Source organism: Pseudorasbora parva, chromosome 23 (genome assembly GCF_024679245.1).
Source record: "Pseudorasbora parva isolate DD20220531a chromosome 23, ASM2467924v1, whole genome shotgun sequence".
Classification (NCBI taxonomy): Eukaryota; Metazoa; Chordata; class Actinopteri; order Cypriniformes; family Gobionidae; genus Pseudorasbora; species Pseudorasbora parva.
Genome location: NC_090194.1, coordinates 23745046 through 23769971, shown reverse-complemented (window position 1 = coordinate 23769971; position 24926 = coordinate 23745046). Strand labels below are relative to the sequence as shown.

Here is a 24926-nt window from a genome sequence, read left to right as displayed (position 1 = left end):
ACAGGCTTCCGTTCAGGATGTTGACTGCGAAACGCATTTTCGAATGTGTTCGTCCATGCGATTGGTTTGCAGCGAGCGACCTGAAGGACGCGTACTTCCATGTGTCCATCCTTCCGCGACACAGACCATTCCTTGTTTTGCGTTCGAAGGGCGGGCATATCAGTATGTCGTACTACCATTCGGGCTAGCTCTGTCCCCTCGCGTCTTCACGAAGATTGTCGAGGCAGCCCTTGCGCCACTCAGGCAACAAGGGGTTCGCATCCTGAACTATCTCGACGACTGGCTCATACTGGGCCACTCTCGGGACAGGGTGTGCGAACACAGAGATCAGGTTCTCCACCACTTAGCTCGTCTGGGAGACTCCATCCCCAGTCGGTCCAGCTGATCTGGGATCAGTTCGGGGACGCACAGGTAGATCTGTTTGCCTCCCACGACTCGTCCCATTGCAGCCTGTACTATTCCCTGACCGAGGGCACGCTCGGCACGGATGCACTGGCGCACAGCTGGCCGCAGGGCCTACGCAAGTATGCGTTTCCCCCAGTGAGCCTTCTTGCACGTGTTCTGTGCAAGGTCAGGGAGGACAAGGAGCAGGTCATTTTGGTCGCCCCGTACTGGCACGGCCGGACCTGGTTCCCAGAACTAGTTCTCCCTGTGACAGCCCCTCCCTGGCCGATTCTTCTGAGACAGGATCTACTCTCTCAGAGACGGGGCACCCTGTGGCACCCGCGTCCCGATCTTTGGAGCCTCCACGTGTGGCTCCTGGACGGGACGCGGCAGGTTTGAGTACCCTACCACCTCCGGTGGTGGCTACCATCACTTCCGCTCGGGCCGAGTCCACAAGACAGGCCTATGCGTTGAAGTGGAACCTCTTCGTCAATTGGTGCTCTTCTCGCCAAGAAGACCCCTGGAAGTGCCCGATCGGGTCTGTGCTCTCTTTCCTCCAAGAAGGGTTGGATCGAAGGCTGTCTCCATCCACACTGAAGGTTTATGTGGCCGAAGCAGTTTAGATGTATCTGAAAAGATGGGGGAAAATGCAGATCAAATGGCTACGGACGAAATAAACGGTCCTTCTCGAGGAGTCGTGGAAGGGCGACTAAATAATTCTGAAATTCTTGCCAATTTGACTTCTCATTTATCTTATTTATCTGACTCTGAGAAGACAGATATAATGAAGTTGGTAAGTTCGTTCCCCTCTCTTTTTTCTGATATCCCTACCCAAACTAATACCATTGAGCATGATATTGATATTGGTACGGCTTCACCTGTAAAACAACATGCATACAGAGTAAATCCTATAAAAAGGGAATTGCTTCAGAAAGAGGTTGATTATTTACTTTCTCATCATTTGGCAGAACCCAGTTTCAGTTCTTGGAGCTCTCCTTGTATTTTAGTGAGTAAGCCGGATAAATCTTATCGTTTTTGCACTGACAACAGGAAGCTCAATGCTTTAACTAAACCTGATTGCTACCCCTTGCCTAGAATCGATGATTGCGTTGATCGTGTTGGCTCTGCGCAATTTGTTAGCAAATTCGACCTTTTGAAAGGCTATTGGCAAGTGCCTTTGACTTCTCGTGCTAAGGAATTGTCTGCTTTTGTGACACCTGATAGGTTCCTGCAGTACACCGTCATGCCTTTTGGGGTCAGAAATGCACCCGCTACATTTCAGCGATTGGTAAATCGAGTACTGTCCGGGTTGTCAGGGTGTGAGGCCTATCTAGACGATGTTGTTCTGTTTAGTTCTTCTTGGTCCGAACATCTTGACCAAATTAGAGAACTTTTTGTATGACTGGCTGAAGCCAATTTAACTATTAACCTTGCCAAGTGTGAGTTTGGAAAGGCTACTGTGACATACTTGGGCAAAGTAGTTGGTCGGGGTTGTGTAAAGCCAATCGACACTAAAGTTGATGCTATTAGTAGTTTTCCTACTCCTTTTACCCGCCGTGAGCTCCGCCGATTCCTGGGAATGGTAGGCTACTACAGAGGGGTTTTTTTTTGTAAGAATTTTGCCAGTGTAGTTACTCCTCTGACTGATTTGTTGAGTCCGAAGAGACCATTCTTATGGACTGAACAATGCCAGTTTGCTTTCAATAATGCTAAAGCCCTGTTAGCCAATGCGCCTGTATTGGTTACACCTAATTTCCAAAGACCTTTCCTCTTAGCAGTTGATGCCAGTGCCTGTGGTGCTGGTGCTGTTCTCCTACAGGAAGATGCTAATGGAATCGAACATCCGGTTAGTTATTTTTCAAAAAAAAATAATTGCCATCAATTGGCATACTCTACGATTGAAAAAGAGGCTTTAGCCCTTGTGTTGGCTGTTCAACAGTTCGAAGTCTATTTGAGCTCAATTGGTCCAATTATTGTCTACACTGACCACAATCCTTTGACATTTTTAGACCGAAGAGAGAATTATGAGATGGAGTCTTGCATTACAACCTTTTCATCTGCTGATCAAACATATCCGTGGCAAGGATAATTTGATTGCAGATGCTCTTTCCCGGGTGTAAAAGTTGTTTCAGTATGGGCTGTGTTTTTCTATTTCTCTTTCTCTCCCTTTCTCTATCTCTCTTTGAAACCCTAGGGCCCAGGGGATCCGAGAGTGAACTGGAACGGGATTGCTAGGATGAGTATCAACGGCCCTAATGTTTTGTGTGTTTGTAAAATATATATATATTAATTTGCTTTGTTGTTTGTTTTCCTTTTTTGTCGGTTCTTTAGGGAACCTCTTTTTGGAGTGGGAGGTGTAACGACCCTGAGTGTTTCTCTCTACCCATTGGTGGCAGACTGTGGGAGTTTCTGAGTCACACCCTCTTCTTAATTGATCATTTGTAGATTAGGGTATTTAAGTGCTCTTAGTTTTCATTTGAGTTAGCACTCTCTGTGGGATAGTTTCTCACGGGAGTGGCTCTTTGCTTTTCATTTAGTTTCTTTCTTGTACCTTTCTTATATCATGTAGCTTTAATATTTTGTTTATATCTTTGTTTCTTTAGTTCCCTAGACTTATGTTTGTTATTTGTAATTATTGTTATATTTGTTAATACAAATAAATATAATTTAATTTGATTAAACGTTGGTGTTTGATCCCTCTTTTATGTTGCGACTTAAACCGAGCTGGTCGTAACATAGCTATATTTAGTTTTTTCCCCCGTTAATTTAGAAAAATGTATTTTTTAAATATATTTGTTTGTTAAATTAAAGTTTACATTTTTTTAAGTGACAACCAAGGGACCAGCGGCCGCCAGTGAGTTAACCGCATGTTTAATCAATTTAGCCTCTCAAATCAACTCTTGACTTGTCTTGCCAATAATAAAATCCATAGATGTAAAACACTTTAAGCATCACAATGTTAGTTAATTTAGCCTACTATTACCACCACAGTAAAAGGCAGTTTTGACGAGCTGAGGCAGGCTGATACTGCTCGCGGCTCTCGCTAACGAAACTAACTAAACTATCTAAACAAATAAAAATAAAAAAGAACATGTCTTATACCTTACACCTACGCAAAATTAATATAAATCCGATATTCAATTCCCGCGGTATAGCCTATTTAACGGAGAGAAAGAAAAACATTCAAAATGCATTTTATTCAGCAGCTCATTTCAAATTCAAAGACTGCAATATGAGAGAGAGCGACATAAGCACTGGAAAGATCATTTAGTCTCATCTATTTTTATTGAAGATGATTGTGTTTTTGAGCATCTAAGACTTATTTTAAGTTTCATTTACCACCATTTGCGTTAATTGGCTTGCTTTGCTCATTTGCAGCGATGCATGTTGCAGCACCATCATATCTAGGCTATCTGACTACAACATAGCCTATAGCCCATAACACTGTTTGCCAGGAGAAAAATTTATACATGTGGTTTAAAAAACCAGAAACATTTACATTTGTCGGGTTTCATCTGAAATGCTTTCATTCCACCTTCTGAATTGGTTTGTTTAGTGATCGAAATTAAATAGGCTACATCTCGAAAGAATCTCAGAAGGCAAAGCCTACTCCTGGTCATTTCGCAATCAGATAGATACCTGGTCAGAGAAAACGAATAAAGGAACCAGTTGTAAAAAGGCCATAACTCTCGCTGGACGCGGTGTTGACTCTGAACAGTGTGCGAGCCATCTTGACAGTTGCGTAATCTATTATGGTCTCGTGTTGTTTCCACCAGCGCAGTACATCTCATTGTTCCTTTTAATTAATTAAATAAATATAAAACAAAGGTGAAGCCTAAAAAAAGGCCCAAAGCCCGGCCCGCTTTCACGTTTAGGTATGACGTGAAAATTGGCCCAAAGCCCGGCCCTAGGGGCGTAAAAAAGTCGGGGTCTGTCGGGCTCGGACATAAATGCAGGGCATTCAGTCACTGTCCGGTCTCGTTTGCACATGCATGTTTTCTTATATACAGAGAATATTTGTATTTAGTTATTGCTATTAAAAATGTGATGTTAAATGAAATAAGGTGGTGGGGGTGCTTGACAGGTATGGAACATTAGAATTTATTGGCTACCCACTCAGTCCTACTATGTTGTATGTTATTATATTTTTTTATCTTAAACTGTATTTTTGCAGTTTGTGTAATTAACGTGACTTGTGTAACTTTTCAGTTGAAGATCCTAGCTGTCAGGAGGAAACAGAGGGACTTGATGAGATGGTGTCCACCCCTGAGACCTCAAGTGCGGCAGGATATCGACACCGACACCACCAGAAAACACTGCTTCATCTACTTCGAGTGAACCCCGGCATATAACCATCGGTAAGACGTGAATACCAGAGTAAAAAGTCACTTACTGAACATAAATATTAATATTATAGTATTATACAGATTTTATACAGTATAATCTGGACATTGCATTGTAGTACTCTAGATGCCTCACCCTTATGTTGGTTTGCAAAAATCAAAGGATAAAAATGTTTCACTAACCAGCCAACATTCCTATCTGTTTGAATTTCTAGGCAAGAGGAAAAGGAGGCAACAGGATGTTGTTGCGGCCCTGGTCGAGATGCATACAGCTGATGAGAGGCAGCAGGAGTGGCTGGAGAGGACGGAGGACTGTCGTGACTGGCACTTTGAAATGATGCTGGAGGATTCTCGTGAGGCAAGGCGGCCTCACGAGTCCTGAAATAACTCAGCAACACATGGAGCAGTCTGCAAGCTTTAATCAGGCTTTCCTAGGCACAATCAGTCAGCTGGTGCAGGTGTTGAGTAGGAAAACACTTTTGTATTTTTGTATTCAAATCTGTAACACTTTTTTTATTTTTTTACTTTTTGTTAGCACTTTTTTTTGTTGCACAGCACTTTGTATTTAAGCATTTGTTTGACTTTTCAAATTAAAGTACTTTTTTTTTTTTTTTTTTTTACCTCGTGTGTCTTGTCATGTGTTCATTTGCTGTCTCACAGGCTTCCTATCTTGTCATTTGATTAACATCCCTGCCATCTGGTGTCAACGATGCCCGAGTGAATAAACATTTTGTTTACTACCTTGATAAGATGTCCATTTGGGAGATTATGCTTAACTTCATTAAAAAAAAAGTTGTTAATGTGTTATTAACTCAAATGTCTTTTTAAAGTAACCTATTGAAAGTAAAATCTAAATTTCTTTCTACATGGGGAACAAACACTCTGAAGTTTGTGTCCTGCTTTTCCATTGCTGGATGCAGCATGGCACAAAGGAACAGAAATGTTTCTTCAGACATCCTGAAGTTGTGCACCCACTGTGTGCGTGTGAATCCTGGAACGTCCTGGATCCTTTTAAGGTAACCTATTGCAAGTAAAATCTAAATTTCTTTCTACGTGGTATTGCAGAGAGTAAAAAGTCCTCTCTTTTACAAAATATATATATATATTGCCACTATATTTAATATAGTGGCACTATATTGCCAGTATATATTGCTTGCCATATATACTGCCACTATATTTAATATTTTGGAATATTAAATTAGTTTACATGGCCTATTCAATTACTAGTTGAATTACTAAAATCACAACTAATTGAATTAAGTATTAAAATAACTCAAACTAAAATAAATGAAATCTGTATAAAAAATGTTTTTAAAAACTAATAAACATGACAATAGAAAGTAAAACTACTAAAACTACTGAAAATAAAATGACACTTGCAGACATTCATTTGATCTAGAGATCAGTCTGTAAGAGATGTATTTGGCAAATGCTTTTATTCGAAAGACTTGTGATTTCTGGGAATTGAGCTTGGTGTTGAGCTTGGCGTTGCAAGCACGTTCTACTGTTTGAGCTACAGTAACAATTATCAAACATTTTACCCCATTTTAAGACACAAAGCTTCTCATTTAATAATAATAATAATTAATAATAATTTGTTACATTTATATAGCATTTATATAAAATATAAAGCGCTGATAGCGCTTATTTAAGTGCACACACCTCTCTGATAGACTCGTCCATCTGTGTGTCTAGATCCCTGATCTTCTGTTCAAGTTCCTCGATGTTGTTAAGCATCTGAATCCTCTCCTCTTCTATACGTGTCACTTCCTGCCTCAGCTGCCTGTCTTCAGACACCTGCACCTGCTTAAAAAAATAGAAATACATATTATATATATATACAGTGTTGTGCAAGTTACTTCCAAACTGTAATATATTATAGATTACTTATTACTGCTATTTAAAAGTAATTCTGTACATTTTACAATATTACTGTCTCAGAATTGAAATGGGTTACATTACTCCTGTATTACTTTTGAGTTACTTTCACCAAAATAACTACAGAAGTAGCTCTTAACATTCTAAGATGTAGGCTACAACATTTTACATCCAGCAGAAGGCTATATGATTGACTGAAGACTGTGGGCCAGGCTAACAATAGAGAATTGTCTCAATACAATTGAAATCATGACAGACAGAATCACAAATGATCCAATTCTGTTATAAGTATTGTAAAGGTAAAGATTATCTGGCAATATGTGGGAATAGCTTCTGTTTATAGACACAACATAACTGTGTGTAAACTCTAAGTTGACAATATGTGCATTTTTTTCTTTTCTTATTGTTTCGACATTGCTAGAATTTCGGTTTTAGACAAAGGTTGCATTTGACTGCATTTATATTTGACTATTAGCCTACGTTCTTGTCCTTATCTGTAATAAATTCTAAGCAATGCGCATCCATCTCGCGAATGTACAGTAGAGATGTGACGGTGGGGACATTTTCCCACCGGTTAATCAAAGTGTGGTGTGACAACACCGGTAATAACAGGAACATGCGCACTGCCGCTCAGGCATTAATAACGGGAGCGAATGCAAAGCGAGTGCTTTCAATGAATTCCTATGAAATTTATGTGGACTATGTCACACAATAGGCTAAACAAATGTACCCCAGCAAAAGGGAGATGAATAAAGTAAATCGCTATACAAATATATCAGAAGCTGTCATTAAGTCTTTATTTACAAACCTGGACACCACACGCGGCTATTGACTGACCACGAACAGGTAATAACTTGCATTTTCATTCGTTAATGTATCGCTATTTTTTTCCTTTTCTGTTTTCTTTTTTTTCTTTTTTAACGCAAGCGTTACTGGAAATGTACCGAGTAAAATATTACTGAAAATTCATTAGTAATGCCTTACACTACTGCGTTACATCAAAAAGTAATAGGTTACTGTATTACTTTTGTAATGCGTTACTCCCAACACTGTATATATATATATATATATATATATATATATATATATATATATATATATATATATATATATATTTTTTTTTTTTTTTTTTTTTTTTTTGTTTTTTTTTTTTTTTTTTTTTTAGAAGTTTTGCAGAACTCCTACGTTGGTTTCTTGACTGATAAACACAATCACAATTAATGGATTAATCACTCAGACTTAAATACAGACATTTAGACCTGACGTGAACACTGGTTGAACTCTGAAATGAAAAAAACATCTCCTCATGTCAGCTTGGCCGTTTCTGAGGCCACAAGGTTTTTCAGTGACATCGCAGAAGAATGTAGCTCAGCAACAGATGTGAGACTACAGAGTCGCCTCTGTCTGATAATGGCGTCTGTCTGCATATGACATTTACCAGAAATATCCAGCAGCGGATGGGTCTGTGAATATGTTTAAATGCAAAATGTGATCAACAATAGCAACTGTCATAAGTGTTTATTAAGAAATATTGCTTAAGAGTAGAGGGTACAAGTGGGAGAAATTATATGCAGATCTTCATTCTTTCCTTGCATTTCTTTTTCTTTCCAACAATTACGGTCACATGTGTCTTGAGAACATAGACGCAAACACATGCACAGCAAATCCACCCGGGAATAGAGTAATTTCCTGTTCCTCTCCTTTAGCAGAAAAGGCAATAACTGCCCCTCTCTCCTAAGTCTATTAAACTTAAACACACCATTATGTCATTATAGATATCCAATGGAAAAACACTTCTTCCACAAAATCCCCATCTTAAGATGGAATTGGTATGGTATGTGCTTATATAAATACAGACGGAATCTGTTTTAAAACTCATTCCAGTTTGTGTGAAGTCATCATTTTAAAAGGTCAAAGTTTGCTTTGTTGTGCTGTTTAGAAACTAGGACTGTAATCTCCCAGTCGATAAGTCGATTATTAATCAATACGTTCCAGCTCGACCAAAATTCTGATTGGTCAGTTTGTTTGTCGCCTTTATTTAATTAGTTTTGCAGCATTAATTTCATCAGTTTGGCCACTGTCACGAGTGGGAACACTGAGGTGACATATCAACTGTGCGTTTATTGAACATGCTGCATGAACTGCACAGAAAACAACACTGGCCCTTCAGCCGGGCTTTTCTCTATATCCCCCCATGTGGGTGGAGTCCCATCAACAGGTACAGTTGATTGGCCAACATAATAAGGCAGGTTCCGCCCCTCCCCCCTTTTAAAAGAACATTCTATTTTCCTTTAACAACCTGACAAAATAATGCAACACAATTAAACTACATCACTGTTTTGTTTTTGTTTTCAATTAAAGACATTAAAGAACAATGTGATATAACATTTCTTGTGTCATTTTCTGTTATCTCTTTTTTTTCACAACAGAACAAGGTAACTCTAATCAGTCACTGTGACTAATTTTAGTCTAAGTAACGTTTTGGTGTTTCCAAAACTCTTCCACTGGAAGTTATCACTGGTGATGCCTTCACAGGAGGAGCCGTAGGAAAAATTTTAAGGTTCTGTCCCTGCACCAGGAGGGCCTAAAGTCCTCCCTCCTTGAGGTTCATTGCAGCCAGTAGCGTCTGGGTTCAGTGGCATCACTTGCAGATGCTTACGGTTCCTGCGCAGAACTGCTCCGTTCTGTGTTTGCACCATGTAAGATCTTGGTTCAGATGTTTTGTTCAGAACCACAGCTGGTGTTTTCCAGTCTTTCTCATTGTCGAGTTTAAGAAGAACTTTCTCTCCAGGTTGAAGTTCTGGTAAAACTTGAGCAGAGTGTCTCTGATCATAGAAGAAATTGAAGGATTCCTTTGCAGCTTTATCCTTCCACTCCATGGCTTTGTAATCAATGGGTCGAGGCTGGTGTTTTTCCTCAAGCATTGGCAGGTTGGTTTGGATCTGTCGACCTGTCATTATCTGGGCAGGGCTTAGTACAGTTGCAAACATGGGTGTCGCCCAGTAGCACGAGTGCCATATGAGGGTCGGGTTGGCTTAGAATCCGTTTTGCAGTTTGAACTGCTCTCTCCGCAGCTCCATTGGCTTGGGGGAAATGAGGACTTGAAGTTGTGTGGTGAAAATGGTGGTCTGCACCGAACTGCTGAAATTCAGCTGTGTGGGTTCATTCCTTTGTGTGGGTTTGTGGGCTCGACAAAAGGTGCACATTGAGACCTTCCTGTTAATGTCATTGCCTATTGCAGGCCACCAAACTGACATCTTTGCCCTCTGACGGCACCTGGAGAGACCTTGAAACCCTTCATGAATTCGACTTAACACCTCCTCTCTCATCGACTCAGGAATGACAATCCTATCCTCGTACAGGAGCAGCCCATTGACAACAGACAAGGAAGCCCTGGCAGTATGATAGTCACTCAGCTGGAAGGGTATATGCTTTGGCCAACCCTTGTTGAGAAAGCTCATCACTGCCTGAAGATCTGCATCTTTCTCCGTGGTCTCTCTAATGACATCTAGCTTTGATTGTGACACTTCTTTCGATGTGACAACTGCTTCAACGTATGGCTTCACCTCATCCTCCATCTCTGAGCGGCAGTGCCCTCTAAGAGGAATCCGAGAAAGTGTGTCCGCCACCACCAAACATTTCCCAGGGACATGCACTGCTTCCACATTGAAGTGCATGAGGCGCATTAGTAACCGCTGACACAGTAATGGGGCCCGATCAATGTCATAGGAGTTAATGAGTGGGACCAAAGGTTTGTGGTCCGTCTGCAGGCAAAATTTCTCCAAACCTTGAAGATAGCGGGCGAACCGCTCACATGCCCACACTCCAGCTAGACACTCCTTCTCTATTTGGGAGTATCTGCGTTCCGCTTCAGTCAAGGTCCTGGAGCAGAATGCAACGGCACGATCTGTATCACCATGAACTTGGAGCAAAGCAGCGCCTAACCCAAAACTCCTCGCATCTGCACTGACCATAGTGAGTTTCTCAGGATCGTAATATGCAAGAACAGGAGCTGTGGCTAACTTGCACTTCACTTTATTCAGAGCCTGCTCGTGAACTTCTGTCCAAAGCCAGCTTGCATCCTTCTTCAGCAGAGCTGTGACTGGCTGTAGCTCTGTGGAAAGCTCTGGCACGAATTTGCCCAAATAATTAATAATCCTCAGAATTTGCCTGAGCTCTGTCACATTAGTGGGACTAGGCACATCGGTGATTGCCTTCACCTTGGTTGCATCAGGCTTGATTTCTTCATGACTGATAGTGTGGCCGAAATACTGCAGCTCAGATTTGTTAAAGTGACATTTATCACAATTCAGTTTCAGACCTGACTCTCTTATAGTTCTCAGAACAGCCTCAAGATTCTCATCATGCTCGTTTTAGTCCTTGCCATACACAAGTATGTCATCCATGACAACCACAGTGCCTTTGTGTCCAGTTAAAAGTCTACTCATTTCTCTTTGGAAGATTGCAGGCGCTGAAGTAACCCCAAAAGGTAGTCTGTTAAAACAGAACCATCCCACTGGAGTTATAAATGTGGTCAACTTCACGCAGCTTGGGTCCAAAGGGATTTGCCAGAACCCTGAGGATGCATCCAGAGTAGAAAATACACAGGCTCCTGAGAGTTTGGGAGCAATATCCTCTAATGTCGGGAGAATGAAGCGCTCACGTTTTACAGCCTGATTCAAACGTTTGAGGTCGACGCAAATCCTGACAGAACCATTTTTCTCCACTACAGGCACCATTGGGGCACACCATTCCGTTGGTTCGATGACTTCAGAGATTATTCCTAAGGACTGCATCCGCTTCAGCTCCGCTTCTACATTAGGCAATAGAGGAAAGGGAATTCTACGAGGGCTGGCGAGACTGTAAGGAGTGGCTGATGACTTAAGCTCAATTTTCACTGGTTCACAATTGAGCAGACCAATGTCTCCATAGACATCATTGTGGTCTGTGATTTCATCCGCTCTCTGTACTAAGCCCATCTTACAAGCAGTGCTTCGACTGAGCAAATTGTTAGCAAATGGCCCATCCACAACAAAAACCCAAAAATCAAAAATTTTCCCCTTTACTTTCAGTTTTTGCTAGGAATTTGCCCATACAGCTTACTTTCCCCCCAGGACTTCTCATATTTATACTGGTTTTGTCCAGTGGAGGGCGCCCTAGTAAGCTCTCAAATGTACAGCGCGACATGATGGTGATGTCAGCACCAGTATCAAATTTGAACTTGACTGATGTGCCCTGTATAGGCAGAGTAATGCACCATCTGTCCTCATTGGCTGACTCATTCATTACAGACCCAAGGAAAAATGTATCACAAGTGTCAGTGTCACACACTACCAGCTCTTTGACATTTTTGGTTTTACATGCAATGGCAAAATGTCCCAATTTATTGCATCTCCTGCATCGCTTATTACGTGCGGGCAATTATTCTCCGTGTGTGGGTGATTACAACATGTGCTATGGTTGCTGTAAAGCGCTTGCCTTTCCGGTGTCCGTGCTGTACTGCGTTTACTTCAGCAGCCGCTCCCCCACTCGCATTTTGAGTCTTAATTAGCTCAGACTGCCGCGCAATCTGGACCGCTTTGTCCAAAGTCAGTTCAGGTTTTGTAACCTCTGGGAAACATCACGATCAGCAATCCCTATGACGACTCTGTCTCGTATTTGTTCCTCCTTGCTTGCGCCGAACTTGCAGTATTCAGCCAGTCCATATAGGCATCTCACAAAAGCCTCGACAGTCTCTCCCGATCTCTGTGCGCACTGGTGAAAACAGGCCCTCTCGTGTATAACGTTCCTCCGGGGAACAAAATGTTCATTAAATTTGCCAACAACAGTCTTGTAATTATTTGCATGTAAAGCTTCGGTAAACGTGAACGATCTGAATACCGCTTCGGCATCTTTATCTTTGCCCATTGCATAGAGCAGGGAATTTACTTGTACTTCACCACTTTCCTTGTTCAGCTTCGTTGTGATGCGAAACCGGGAGAACCGCTGGATCCATGCAGGCCAGGTCGCAGGCTGTGAGAAGTCGAAAGCCTCTGGTGCGTTGAACTTGGACATTATCACTCAAAACTCAATGAATTTGCTCGTGGGTGTAACGTACACTTCTGACACCATGTCACGAGAGGGAACACTGAGGTGACTTATCAACTTATCATTTCATTAGGTGGAAAGCACTAATTGCTAATGGAGGTGTTTTCAGAGCACCCCTGTTTCACAGGTAACAGTCTGTCTTCAGAACACCCCCCTTGTTCTCACTTATTTTGGATTAGCCCAACCCACTGGAGAAGAGAGACAGATTGAAGTAGGCTACTTTGCTATATATTATTTATGTAATTGTGAGAGTGTCCTAGTCCTAGTCAGACATCTTCTACCATGTCAACAAAGACATAGGCAGTGTTGCAGTGTTTTTTTTAAATAGAAAAGATACTAACAGGGAGCTTGAGGATTGCAAACATGAAAAAAACACACACAAAAGCAACGAACCAGCAAGGACATGAGGGAAGGTAGCACAATTAGTGAAACGAGGACTAGACCAGGGCCCGTATTTATCAAGCTTCTAATGGAGCTTTCACACCTGCCTCATTTAGTTCGGCTGAATCGTACTAGAGTTCGGTTCCTCTTTGGGGTTGTTAATTTGGTCAGGTGTGAAAGCAGCAATCTTTCTAAAAAAAAGTTCTAATTTTGTTAACTTGTCACATTAGAAGAACATTTATAAAGAACATTCAACATCTCATCGATCAATGATATCCTCAAAACATTTTTTTTAATGTGGTGGAGAGAATGTTCTTCCTTTGTTTGTTATGAAACATTAGGACACTATTATATTGAGATCATTATAAAAACTTAAATTTAAGAACATTTCCAAAATATACTCAAAAGGTTTTTGAGTATTATGAAACTTTGGGACAATGTTTTTTTAAGATCATTGTACAACTTTTTACCTCAGAAATATTACTAAAACATCCTTTGAATGTTGCAGTTAAAATGTTATATCTTGGTTTGCATTTAACGCTATAGGATTTTTTTTTTTTTTAAATGAGAACCCATACGAAAGGAAAATATATTTACCAATATATTTTCTTGAAATATATTTTAATATATGGAATAATATATTGATGGTATTATAAAATATATTATATATTAATGCAATATATTGCAAAATATACAAATGATTGCCGCTTTCAATATATTGCAAAATTTAAATATTAAAACCCATAAATGTGAATATATTGCATTATATTTCAAATATATTGCAATATATTTTTGTTTTGTAAGGGAAAACATTCTTAAAATATTCATTAAACATTACATTCAAATATTTTCTTTAGAACATTAACCCAACTTGTAGGGAATGTTAGCCAAAGTTCTGAGAATGTTCCCTGCTAGCTGGGTATGTGTCTGTTGCTGGATTAAATTTATTTTTTCGTTTAAAATAAATGTTTTACAAAAAAAAAAAAAAAAAAAAAAAAAAAATCGAAAATTACATCAAAAAGTCAGATATTTCGAAATTAGGCTAACTGCAGCTCCAATTTAACGTCCATATCAGTCTGTGCACATTTAAAGAATATGCATTCTTTTGCAGTCAGGATAATCTAAATGTATTTTTTGTTTGGTAAAATATATATTGAAACTAATAAATACCCTAAAATGTAGCCTAGCCTATAATTTATTTTGGTAGGCTAATTAGGCTAGTAGGTCATGGCCACTGGCTAATTTCTAGGCTATTCAACGCTCTATTCTATTCAACTCTGTTCAGGACAGCACTACGAGATGGGACACCACACAGAAAATGGTGGAAAGGGTTTTGGAGCAAATCCCAGCTATCAGAAGAGTTCTGGATGACTGGAGACACCACTATCTAAATCCAAGCTGGCAGGACATTGCTGTCCTTAAAAATCATATTGCAGGTAAAAAAAATGAGATAAACATATAACATTGTATGAAAATGCCATATTAAAAGGTAATGCAGGATTTAAAATGTTTTTAAAAGACATAAGAGCACAAATTTAGCAGATAAAGTGGCCGTTTCGTTGGCTGTTTGTAAAAATACTCCAATACTCCTAGATGACCAATACCAGCTTTGCGATTGCCTGATACATGATTATTATACATTTATATACATATATACATTAATTATCTGCAAAGTATTGTAATCTGAGGACAGTGTTAGCGTATAATGTTATGAGCCAACTCTCTCACCTCTGTTTTCCACTGTTTCTCCTCACACAACAATTCAAATCATCTCCTCTAATCGTTGTTCTGTCTAATACTGGCCTGTCCCTTATTGTGTGTCATAATTGCATGGCTGTGGTCTGCCATATGAGTATTAATAAACATTTATAATTTCCTCAGCGTCCGAACTGCCATTGCGATCCATTGTTTTCCTATGGTTGAAAGTCACCGCACTCCCTTTCGTTATGTCACTTCCGGTTTGTGCATTTTTAAAAGCGGAAGTAAAATTTTCACACAAAAACGACTCAAAAAGATTTATTAGCATATATACAAGTATATTTTAAAGAAAATCTAGGTAATACATTATTTTTCTATACACTGACTCACTGGAGTCTCTAACCTGAAATATGCTCTTTAAGTCCATGAATGCAGCAGTTAAACCCGTGGCTGAGCTTACAGACCTGCTGTCTGGCGAAAGCTACGTTACAGTGTCTTCTGTCAAACCCATCCTGAAACTCCTGACAGAAGATGTGTCTAGATTTCCACTGCTGTCCAAAGCTGCGTGCAAATACATGTGTATTTGTGCAATGCGCACACCATCAGAAACAGTTTTCAGTGCCACTGGGAAAAAGCTATTAACAGGCACAAATACACCCTTTGCGTTTATGCCCCCAAAGCTGCCGTTTTAGCTAAGTCCCGGGGGCACTGGGCATTAACTGTAATAGCTCCATGTTGCAAGCACCAATCCGGTTCGTTTTTTTCTATAAACTTCACAAAGGTATAACGATCAAGATAAATTCCCTGGAGTTGTCCTTTAAGTCAGGTAGAGATCATTTTACAGGTCAATGCAGAAGATCTTGATGCTACCCTACTCCCTCAAAGCTTCTTCTTGTAACAGGTTACCAATATTAACATTGTGCCTTAAAAAGTTAGTAAAAGGTCTCCATACCTCCAATGACATTTGATGACATTACTTTAATCCACATTCCAATTCTTGGCTCATTGATATTTTTTTCCAATTAAGACCAATTATATGTTTAGCTTGTAAAATACACATATCTATGAATCTGACCTCTTTGTTCCGTAAGGGGGGACTGATGGGATATATACCCAGGATAAACAGCTTAGGATCCAGTGGCAGTTTCTTTGATAGAATTTTCTCTATCATATCAATAATACCCTGTTAAAAGGGTTTCACTTTCACACATTCCCATATACAGTGGTACAACGTACCTCTTTCCTCATTACACTTTATGCAGGTATCAGGAATGTTATCATTACATTTGTGCAACTTGACAGGAGTTATGTATGTATGCATCAGCCATTTGTACTGTATGAGTTTCCAGCTACTGTTGACTGTCTGCATCTGAACCTTCTTACATGCCTCATTCCAATCTTCACGAGAAGATTTCGTCATCTATATATTCTTTCCATCAGACTCAGACACAAGCAAGTCATACAAAGATGAAATTGAACCTTTATCATAACAATGTCAGGAATGACATTGAATATCTAATGAACGGTTTTGAGAAGAGGATATAAAGCTTCTAGGCTGAAGATTTTTGAAAAAAATGGGCATTTGATATGTCATATTTGGTTGATTTTACTGCAAAGGACATAAAAACTTCAACTTTACTGTACATATCTTGTACTTTACTTAACCCCTTTTTAGCCCACATCCAAAATCCAGCATCACATTTCCCTGGTTTAAAACAAACATTACCCGAAATGTGACCAGGAGGGGTTTAAATTTAACATTATTTATGTTTATAATTATTTACACAAATTAAACCAAATATTGATCATGTTCAATACAATAGAGTTATTTGTATTTTTTCTCAGGTATTTATGGTCTGATGAATACAGGTAGAAGTGCAATGGTAATCTTGGTGTAATAGAACAGGATTCTAAATCCATCCATGCAGGAGGTCTTTCAGATTAAAAGTAAAACATAATTGTTCGACCCTGAGCTGCCCAATAATACCATTGGACGTTTGGACTTTTAAGGCCTCCCCTGTCAAATGGTAGGTATAGTAAAGATAGACGTAGTCTGGGACGTTTATTTTGCCAAATAAAGTTGGTAAACAATTTCTTTATTCTAGAAAACAAGTATGATGGAGGGGGTAAGGGGATATTCTGGAACAAGTAGAGAAATTTAGGGAGTATATTCATTTTTAGAATATTTATCCTGCCAATCATTGAGATTGGTAAAGATGTCTAACGTTCTACTAGTGAGGTAGTAGCTTCCAGAATTGGGACATAATTTATTTGAGCAATCTTATTCACCTCAGGGACAATTTTTATACCCAGATATGTAAAATGATCTGTTGATTTGAAGGTAGAAGCATAACCCTGGCTAATTTCCATTTCTGATTTGTTAAGTAACATTATAGATGATTTTGAATGGTTAACTTTATATCCAGATATTTTCCCTAAAGTTTGAATATTAGATCTAGAAGTGCAGGGACACAGCTGCTCGGGTTTTTCAGGAGCAAAATTGCATCATCAGCAAATAATGCTATTTTATGTTCCAGGTGACCTTCTTGGATTCCATAAATGTTGCTATGCATCCTCACCGTTGTGGCAAAAGGTTCTATTGGAAGGATAAATAATAAAGGTGATAGAGGACTTCCTTGCGGACAACTTAACTTTGACCAATATTATTGGTCAAAACTTCAGTGGTGAGCCCAGTACAAATCAATCTAACCCTTTTACAAAATTTATCCCCAAAGCCAAATCAGCCAATCAATCAACTTTATTTGTATAGCGCTTTTACAATCACGATTGTGTCAAAGCAGCTTTACAGTGTCAAACAGGATAATATTGCAACAAAATTAGATTTGGCTGTACAGTCGTACTGGAGAAAACAGTGATGTTATCAGCTTATTTTAATTTATCATATAGCGACAATGTTGGCATTTCAGTATTATAGTTTATAGAATTAAATAAAACCTAATTCATAAATTTTATTTGTATAATTAGTTGAATAACTTTAATCATAATTTTAGTGTCCCCAACTGAGAAAGCCAAGCCAAAGGCGACAGTGGCAAGGAACCAAAACTCCATCAGAAAAGCAGGTGAGCACCTCAAATAGGTAGCACCATTCAACACGGCCTTCTCCGCATCAAGAGAGAGTAAGACCGTGTCTTTTCTCTTTGGCTATGTAAAATATTGAGTACTCTTCTGACATTATGGAAGCCCTGCCTACCTTTAATAAATCAGTTTTGGTTCTCTCCCACCACCCGAGGAAGCAAGCCCTCCAATCTTCTTGCAAGAACTTTGCTTAGTATTTTTGTATTTGAGTTTAAAAGGCTGATTGGACGCATGTTTTCACATTTTGTGTTTGGTTTTCCCTGTTTTGGAAGTAAAGTTATTAGGGGATTTCCTCATGGAAGACTCCTGGAACATCTCCAAAAGGGGTGAAATCAATTTAGACTGGTTTTTATTTATTTATAAATATCTATAGGTATACCATCTGGGCCGGCTGCTTTTCCAGCCTGCATGCAACTAATTGCATCTGCTATTTCTGCTTTTGTTAATTCTCTATCTAAATCTCTGCTTTCGTTTTCTGAAACTCTAGGAATATTAAGGCTGTTTAGGAATTGAGTCTGCTTATCGGGACTAAAAGTACCCTCAGAACTGTACAGTTTCTCATAAAATACCCTAAAGGCCTCATTAATTTCTGTAGGGTTCTACCATTTGGAACTTCAATGCAGTTAATAGACCTTTCTGCTTGTTGTTATCGAATGCGCCATGCTAAAAGTTTCCCAGTTTTTTCCCCCTGGTCGTATTAGGATTGTTTAAAGCCCTATTCGGACTGGATCAGTTTAACATGGGGACGTGGGGGTAAAGTAAGTATTACCAGAGGTTCTCGGTGATTTTAGTCCCGTCCGAATGTGCCATCTCAGTAATCATTAGGGACAATGTCAGTAAAGATTACCGAGACTTTTACCTTCTGTAAAAAGGTCTGGCAAAATGACCTCGGGTAATACTAATCCCGTTCGAATAGACCTGCTGTAAAAATGTATGGGAAAATTCTGTCATTTCTTGTTTAAAAGTTAAAAAAAGCGCATTTTGCGAACTTGGAGGCGCTTGAAGCATTCGGTTGCGTTGTAGGTGGTGGGACAAATCTGTGGAAAATGTCCGGTATTTTCCGCGTATCATTTAAAGCAAAAAGAAGATCAAAAGCACTTATTAGAGGCACAACACATTTTAGCTCTAGGAAAGTGTCTATTACCAACATAATCCAATCAGAATCGTTAGACTGGACCTAACTGTTTATTAAAACACACATATATATTGGAGACGGAGTTCAGACTGGCGCTCAGGTTGTGTGTTTGCTCACGTTATAACGATAACGTCATACGCACATGACGTCAAGGGGGTGCGTAAAGCGAGTTACTCCTCCCACTTCTGCTAGTTTTACTGAGATGTCTTATCCCGTGCGAATTGGCCATTAATATTACAGACGTCCTGAGGTAAAATGACTTTACCCCCATGTCCCCATGTTAAACTAATCCCGTCCGAATAGGGCTTAAGTCTCATCAAATTAATTGCTACTTTGTTAGCTGGCGATTCATTGTACTTTGATCTAAGTAGGAGTAATTGTGCATGTGCATCTACAGAGTTAGGTTTGTTATTGTAGAGATCTGTTTCAGGTTTTTTTTATTTTCTCATCTAATGTTTTTATTTCCAATTGTGCACTCTTTTTTTTTGAGGTGGTAAAGCTAATTATTTGACCCCTTATAAAGGCCTTAAATGCCTCCCATTGTATGCTAGCAGATGTTTGAGAAGTGTTACATACAAAATACATGTCAATTTATTTGTCCAAAAAAATCTATAAATGTGGGGTCTGTAAGCCATCTGGGTTGAAGGCGCCATCTTGGGGGATCACTCACAAGTTTATTATCAGTATAAAGAAGTGATATAGCTGCATGGTCTGATTTTACTATACTACTATATTGACATTCATCAATTTTTTTAAACAAGTTGTGTTGAAATCAAAAAATAGTCTATACGCGAGTGAGTTTTATAAGTGCTAGAATAACATGAGTATTCTACTGCATTGGGTTTACTCTGTCTCCATATATCCAATAGATTTAATTCTTTAATAAAATGGTTTATTGTCTTCCTCATTCTAGTGTGAGTATTATCTAAGCCTGATCTATCTCTTACTGGATCTAACGTACAATTGAAGTTGCCAGCTATTATGTATTGCCCAGGAAGATTAGAGACAGTCAAAAACAGATTATTATAGAATTTGGGGTCATCTTCATTTGGGCCATACATATTTATCAAATTTATATTTTCAAATAATAGCATACCCTGAATTATGATATATCTACCAGCAGTAGAGCTTAGATTCTCAGCCCGAGTCCGAGCCCGAACTTGACCCGACCCGACCCGCGGGCCGGGTCGGGCCGATATTTCCCGCGACTGTGCTCGGGCTGGGCCGGGTCGGGCTCTTGATCAAGCATTTGTGTGTTTTTTTTTTTTTTGTTTTTTTTTTATAATTATTTTATTAGCCTAGGGCAAGGAGAAAACTATGCCATAATATATTTATTTTTAGCAAAGTAAGTACTAATAATACAACTAAGTAACAAATGTGTAGCCTAAAGTTGCAAAAATTAAGCCAGTACAAAATTAAATTTAAAGTTAAAGCTGCGAGCAGCGATGACGGGCCCAAGCCGGGGGCACCGCCACCCCGGTGGCATCAGCTTAACTGTGCACAGCAGGCCAATAGGCATTTAATATGGGAAAAAATAAATAAAGGGACTATGTCAAAGTCATTTGAATTCACCTCATTAACTGCAGCAACTGGTGCTGCTATGACCAGGAACCACAACAGTCACATCTCTGAGATCAATTACATTTTATTCTTTAATTTTATGTCAGATGATGTCAAATGTCAATTTCAAATGAGTGCAGAATACCGTCCAAATGCTGAAGTTGTATTATCCTTACACTTCTCTTAAAAATAAATTAAGCCAAATCACAGAGACCGCAACAATGATTTTAATATCAGTGTCAGGTAAGAGTAATATGCGTGCATAAAAGTTATGGAAGTTTATTATAAACAGCCACTTTTATAAGATCATGTGAAATTTTTGTTTTTTATCCATTTGAATTCTATCAATAAATAATTAGTTTAAAGAGGTGTCATACGTGATCTTTGCAAACACAGCACATGACCTTCTTTAAAGCCCATGTTATAGAAAACAATTAAAAGTATTGGGACATCACTTTCAATTATGTGCAAATATATTTTTTGCAGCTCAAAATTTTGTAAGTTCAGAAGACCAGTATTTAATTAAAGATATAATATATGTTTTTGTTTTTTACTTATTTTTCACAATAAAGTGATAGATATTTGTGATAGCCTATGATATGAAAGGGTTAAATTATGAAAACACAAGAGAAAAGGTGACACACACACACAGAGTGAGAGAGACCCCCTCCACACACACACACACACACACACACACACACACACACACACACACACACACACACACACACACACACACACTCATGTCTGGTTCACTATCTTTCTGGGGACTCATAGACGTAATGGTTTTTATGCTGTACAAACCATATATTCTGTCCTCCTGCCCCTACCCCTAAACCTACCCATTTCACAAAACTTTCTGCATTTTTAAATTTTCAAAAGAACTCATTCTGTATGATTTATAAGCTTTTGTACCCATTGGGACCTCAATTTAGGCCCCTACAGTGACATGTGTCCCCATGAGTCTGTGTGCATTCAGGTTAATTCAAGTCCCCACCAGGCTAGAACAACACACACACACACACACACACACACAGTAGTAATGCTGAAGTATGCTGCAGGCAACTCAAATCAGCTCAGCCCATCCCCCCATCCCCCCATCCACAACACCCCCCTTAACCCCCCCCCCCCCCACCCCTCACACACACACACACCCACACACACACTCATGTCTGGTTCACTATCTTTTTCTGGGGACTCACCATAGATGTAATGGTTTTTATGCTGTACAAACCATATATTCTGTTCTCCTACACTGCTCCTACCCTAAACCTACCCATCACACAACTTTCTGCATTTTCACCTTTTCAAAAGAACTCATTCTGTCTGATTTATGAGCTTTTGTACCCATTGGGAAGTCCCCATGAGTCTGTGTGCATTCAGGTTTAAGTCCCCAGCAGGCTAGAAAACCATTCACACACACACACAGAGGTAAGGTTTTTTTGCTTGAAAACTTATACAATATTGCCCTCTACTGGTCATTTAAGTGAGAGCATAAGTGTTGAAAAAAAACAAAAAACAAAAAACAGTGTGATATAGAGAATAACCAGCAGGCGGGAGTATAGCCTTATTTATGAACCAGGCACTTGTGTTCTTATTTTGTGTTTTTTAGGCTTTTGCTACGGGAAAACCGTTTGAGATATCCAATAACCGTTCGCATTTTAGCATCTTCTGTATATTTACTTCATGTTGTCTGAGTTTGGAGGAGATTGAATTAATCGCTTTTGAGGAGAAGGTAAAAACTCAGAGCTCGCTTTGCCACTTCTTGTTATCTTCCAACCAAATTATCTGACTTCCTGTTGGTCAGAGCTAATGACTGTAAATTAGAAAGTTGTCCGGCTCGAAATGTACAATATATATACCGAGTTTGGTGAATGTAGATAAAACTAACCCCCCACTTTGGACAAAAGTGACACACTTCCTGCTGCCAGTTGGTGGCGCGATAACTTTGACTCACAAAAGTCATATCCATGTGATCGCCCTCTTACAACGAACACACAGCTGAAGTTTCATCAAAATGAATTAATGTATGCAAAAGTTATAACACACTTCCTGTTTCCCTTTTCTCGCCATAAATTCATCTCTTCGCCACGGCCAAACCGTTTGAGATATCAAAAAGTTGCTTGCAATTTAGCATCCTCAGTGTCTTGACTTCATGCTGACCGAGTTTGGTGCTGATCGGGTGAATCGTCTAGGAGGAGTATCGCAAATTCCAGAGCATGCGTTTTCCGAACAACCCATAATAGCTCACTTCCTGTTGGGCAAAGCTTATGACTATGAGTGCGGAAGTTGTTTGGCCCGATGAGCTCTATATGTGTACCGAGTTTCATACATGTACGTGCAAGTGTGTTTAATATATAGACCCAGTTTTTCAAGGGGGCGCTGTTGAGCCCCCCTGCCACGCCCGGGTCAAAGGCCTCTGCCCGACCCTGTTGGCCGCGCATTCCGATGCGTGTGCAAAGTTTCAAGAGTTTTCGAGCATGGGAAGGGCCCCAAAAATGCCCAAAAGGCGAAAAGATAATAATAATTAAAGCTGCGAGCAGCGATGACGGGCCCAAGCCGGTGGCACCGCCACCCCGGTGGCATCAGCTTAACTGTGCACAGCAGGCCAATAGGCATTTAATATGGGAAAAAATAAATAAAGGGACTATGTCAAAGTCAATTGAATTCACCTCATTAACTGCAGCAACTGGTGCTGCTATGACCAGGAACCACAACACTCACATCTCTGAGATCAATTACATTTTATTCATTAATTTTATGTCAGATGATGTCAAATGTCAATTTCAAATGAGTGCAGAATACTGTCCAAATGCTGAAGTTGTATTATCCTTACACTTCTCTTAAAAATAAATTAAGCCAAATCACAGAGACCGCAACAATGATTTTAATATCAGTGTCAGGTAAGAGTAATATGCGTGCATAAAATTTATGGAATTATTTTATCATTAAATAATTAGTTTAAAGAGGTGTCATACGTGATCTTTGCAAACACAGCACATGACCTTCTTTAAAGCCCATGTTATAGAAAACAATTAAAAGTATTGGGACATCACTTTCAATTATGTGCAAATATATTTTTTGCAGCTCAAAATTTTGTAAATTCAGAAGACCAGTATTTAATTAAAGATACAATATATGTTTTTGTTTTTTACTTATTTTTCACAATAAAGTGATAGATATTTGTGATAGCCTATGATATGAAAGGGTTAAATTATGAAAACACAAGAGAAAAGGTGACACACACACAGAGTGAGAGAGACCCCCTCCACACACACACACACACACACACACAGTGATCCTAAGAGAGGGAGAGGGAGGGGGGAGGGGGAATGACAGACACAAAATCTAAACAGTGAGAGAACATTGTTTTTATTTCACTGTCTGAAAACACTGTTTTGCAATAACAACAATAGTTTTATCTTCAAAACAGTGTTCCCTAGGACATATCCAACCTGGTTACTAAATAAGGCTACACTTCCAACTTCTGGTTATTCTATATACCGGTAGCTCATTGGTTCTCATTTTTGTCCTTAAACATTAATCTTCTCATTTTTAAGTTACACACACCAATTACTTTTTGTTGAAAAAGACAATTAAATGTGTTTTTTCCTTTGTTAGTAATTTTTTTAAATATTTATATGTTTAATAATTATTTGTATTAACACAATTATTTAACTAATTATATAAAACAATATTGTCAATGCCCTACAAATAAACTGGTTGTATACATTTATTTTTTTATTCAAACCCAGAATAATATGTTTTATCCTTTAATGCAGGCCAAAGCACAGCATTGAGAGGTAATCTTTTTAGCGCACACGCACACACACACACACACACACACACACACACACACACACACACACACACACACACACACACACTCATGTCTGGTTCACTATCTTTCTGGGGACTCATAGACGTAATGGTTTTTATGCTTTACAAACCATATATTCTGTCCTCCTGCCCCTACCCCTAAACCTACCCATTTCACAAAACTTTCTGCATTTTTACATTTTCAAAAGAACTCATTCTGTATGATTTATAAGCTTTTGTACCCATTGGGACCTCAATTTAGGCCCCTACAGTGACATGTGTCCCCATGAGTCTGTGTGCATTCAGGTTGAAGTCCCCACCAGGCTAGAACAACACACACACACACACACACACACACACAGTAGTAATGCTGAAGTATGCTGCAGGCAACTCAAATCAGCTCAGCCCATCCCCCCATCCACAACACCCCCCTTCACCCCCCCACCCCTGCCCCTGCCCCTCTCACACACACACACACACACACACACACACACACACACACACACACACTCATGTCTGGTTCACTATCTTTTTCTGGGGACTCA

At 39.4% G+C, this 24926-nt stretch overlaps 1 protein-coding gene across 5 annotated transcripts in view; it reads right to left on the bottom strand.

The window, feature by feature from the left end:
- phldb2a (pleckstrin homology-like domain, family B, member 2a) overlaps nt 1-24926 on the bottom strand; it is a 213805-nt gene that overhangs the window by 60833 nt on the left and 128046 nt on the right. For 4 of the 5 annotated variants that reach the window (XM_067433809.1, XM_067433808.1, XM_067433811.1 and 1 more), the window contains exon 5: nt 6390-6533. In XM_067433809.1, coding sequence (XP_067289910.1) covers nt 6390-6533 — 144 coding nt within the window. The remainder of the gene's footprint in view (nt 1-6389; nt 6534-24926) is intronic. The other variant, XM_067433810.1, reaches the window with a different exon arrangement.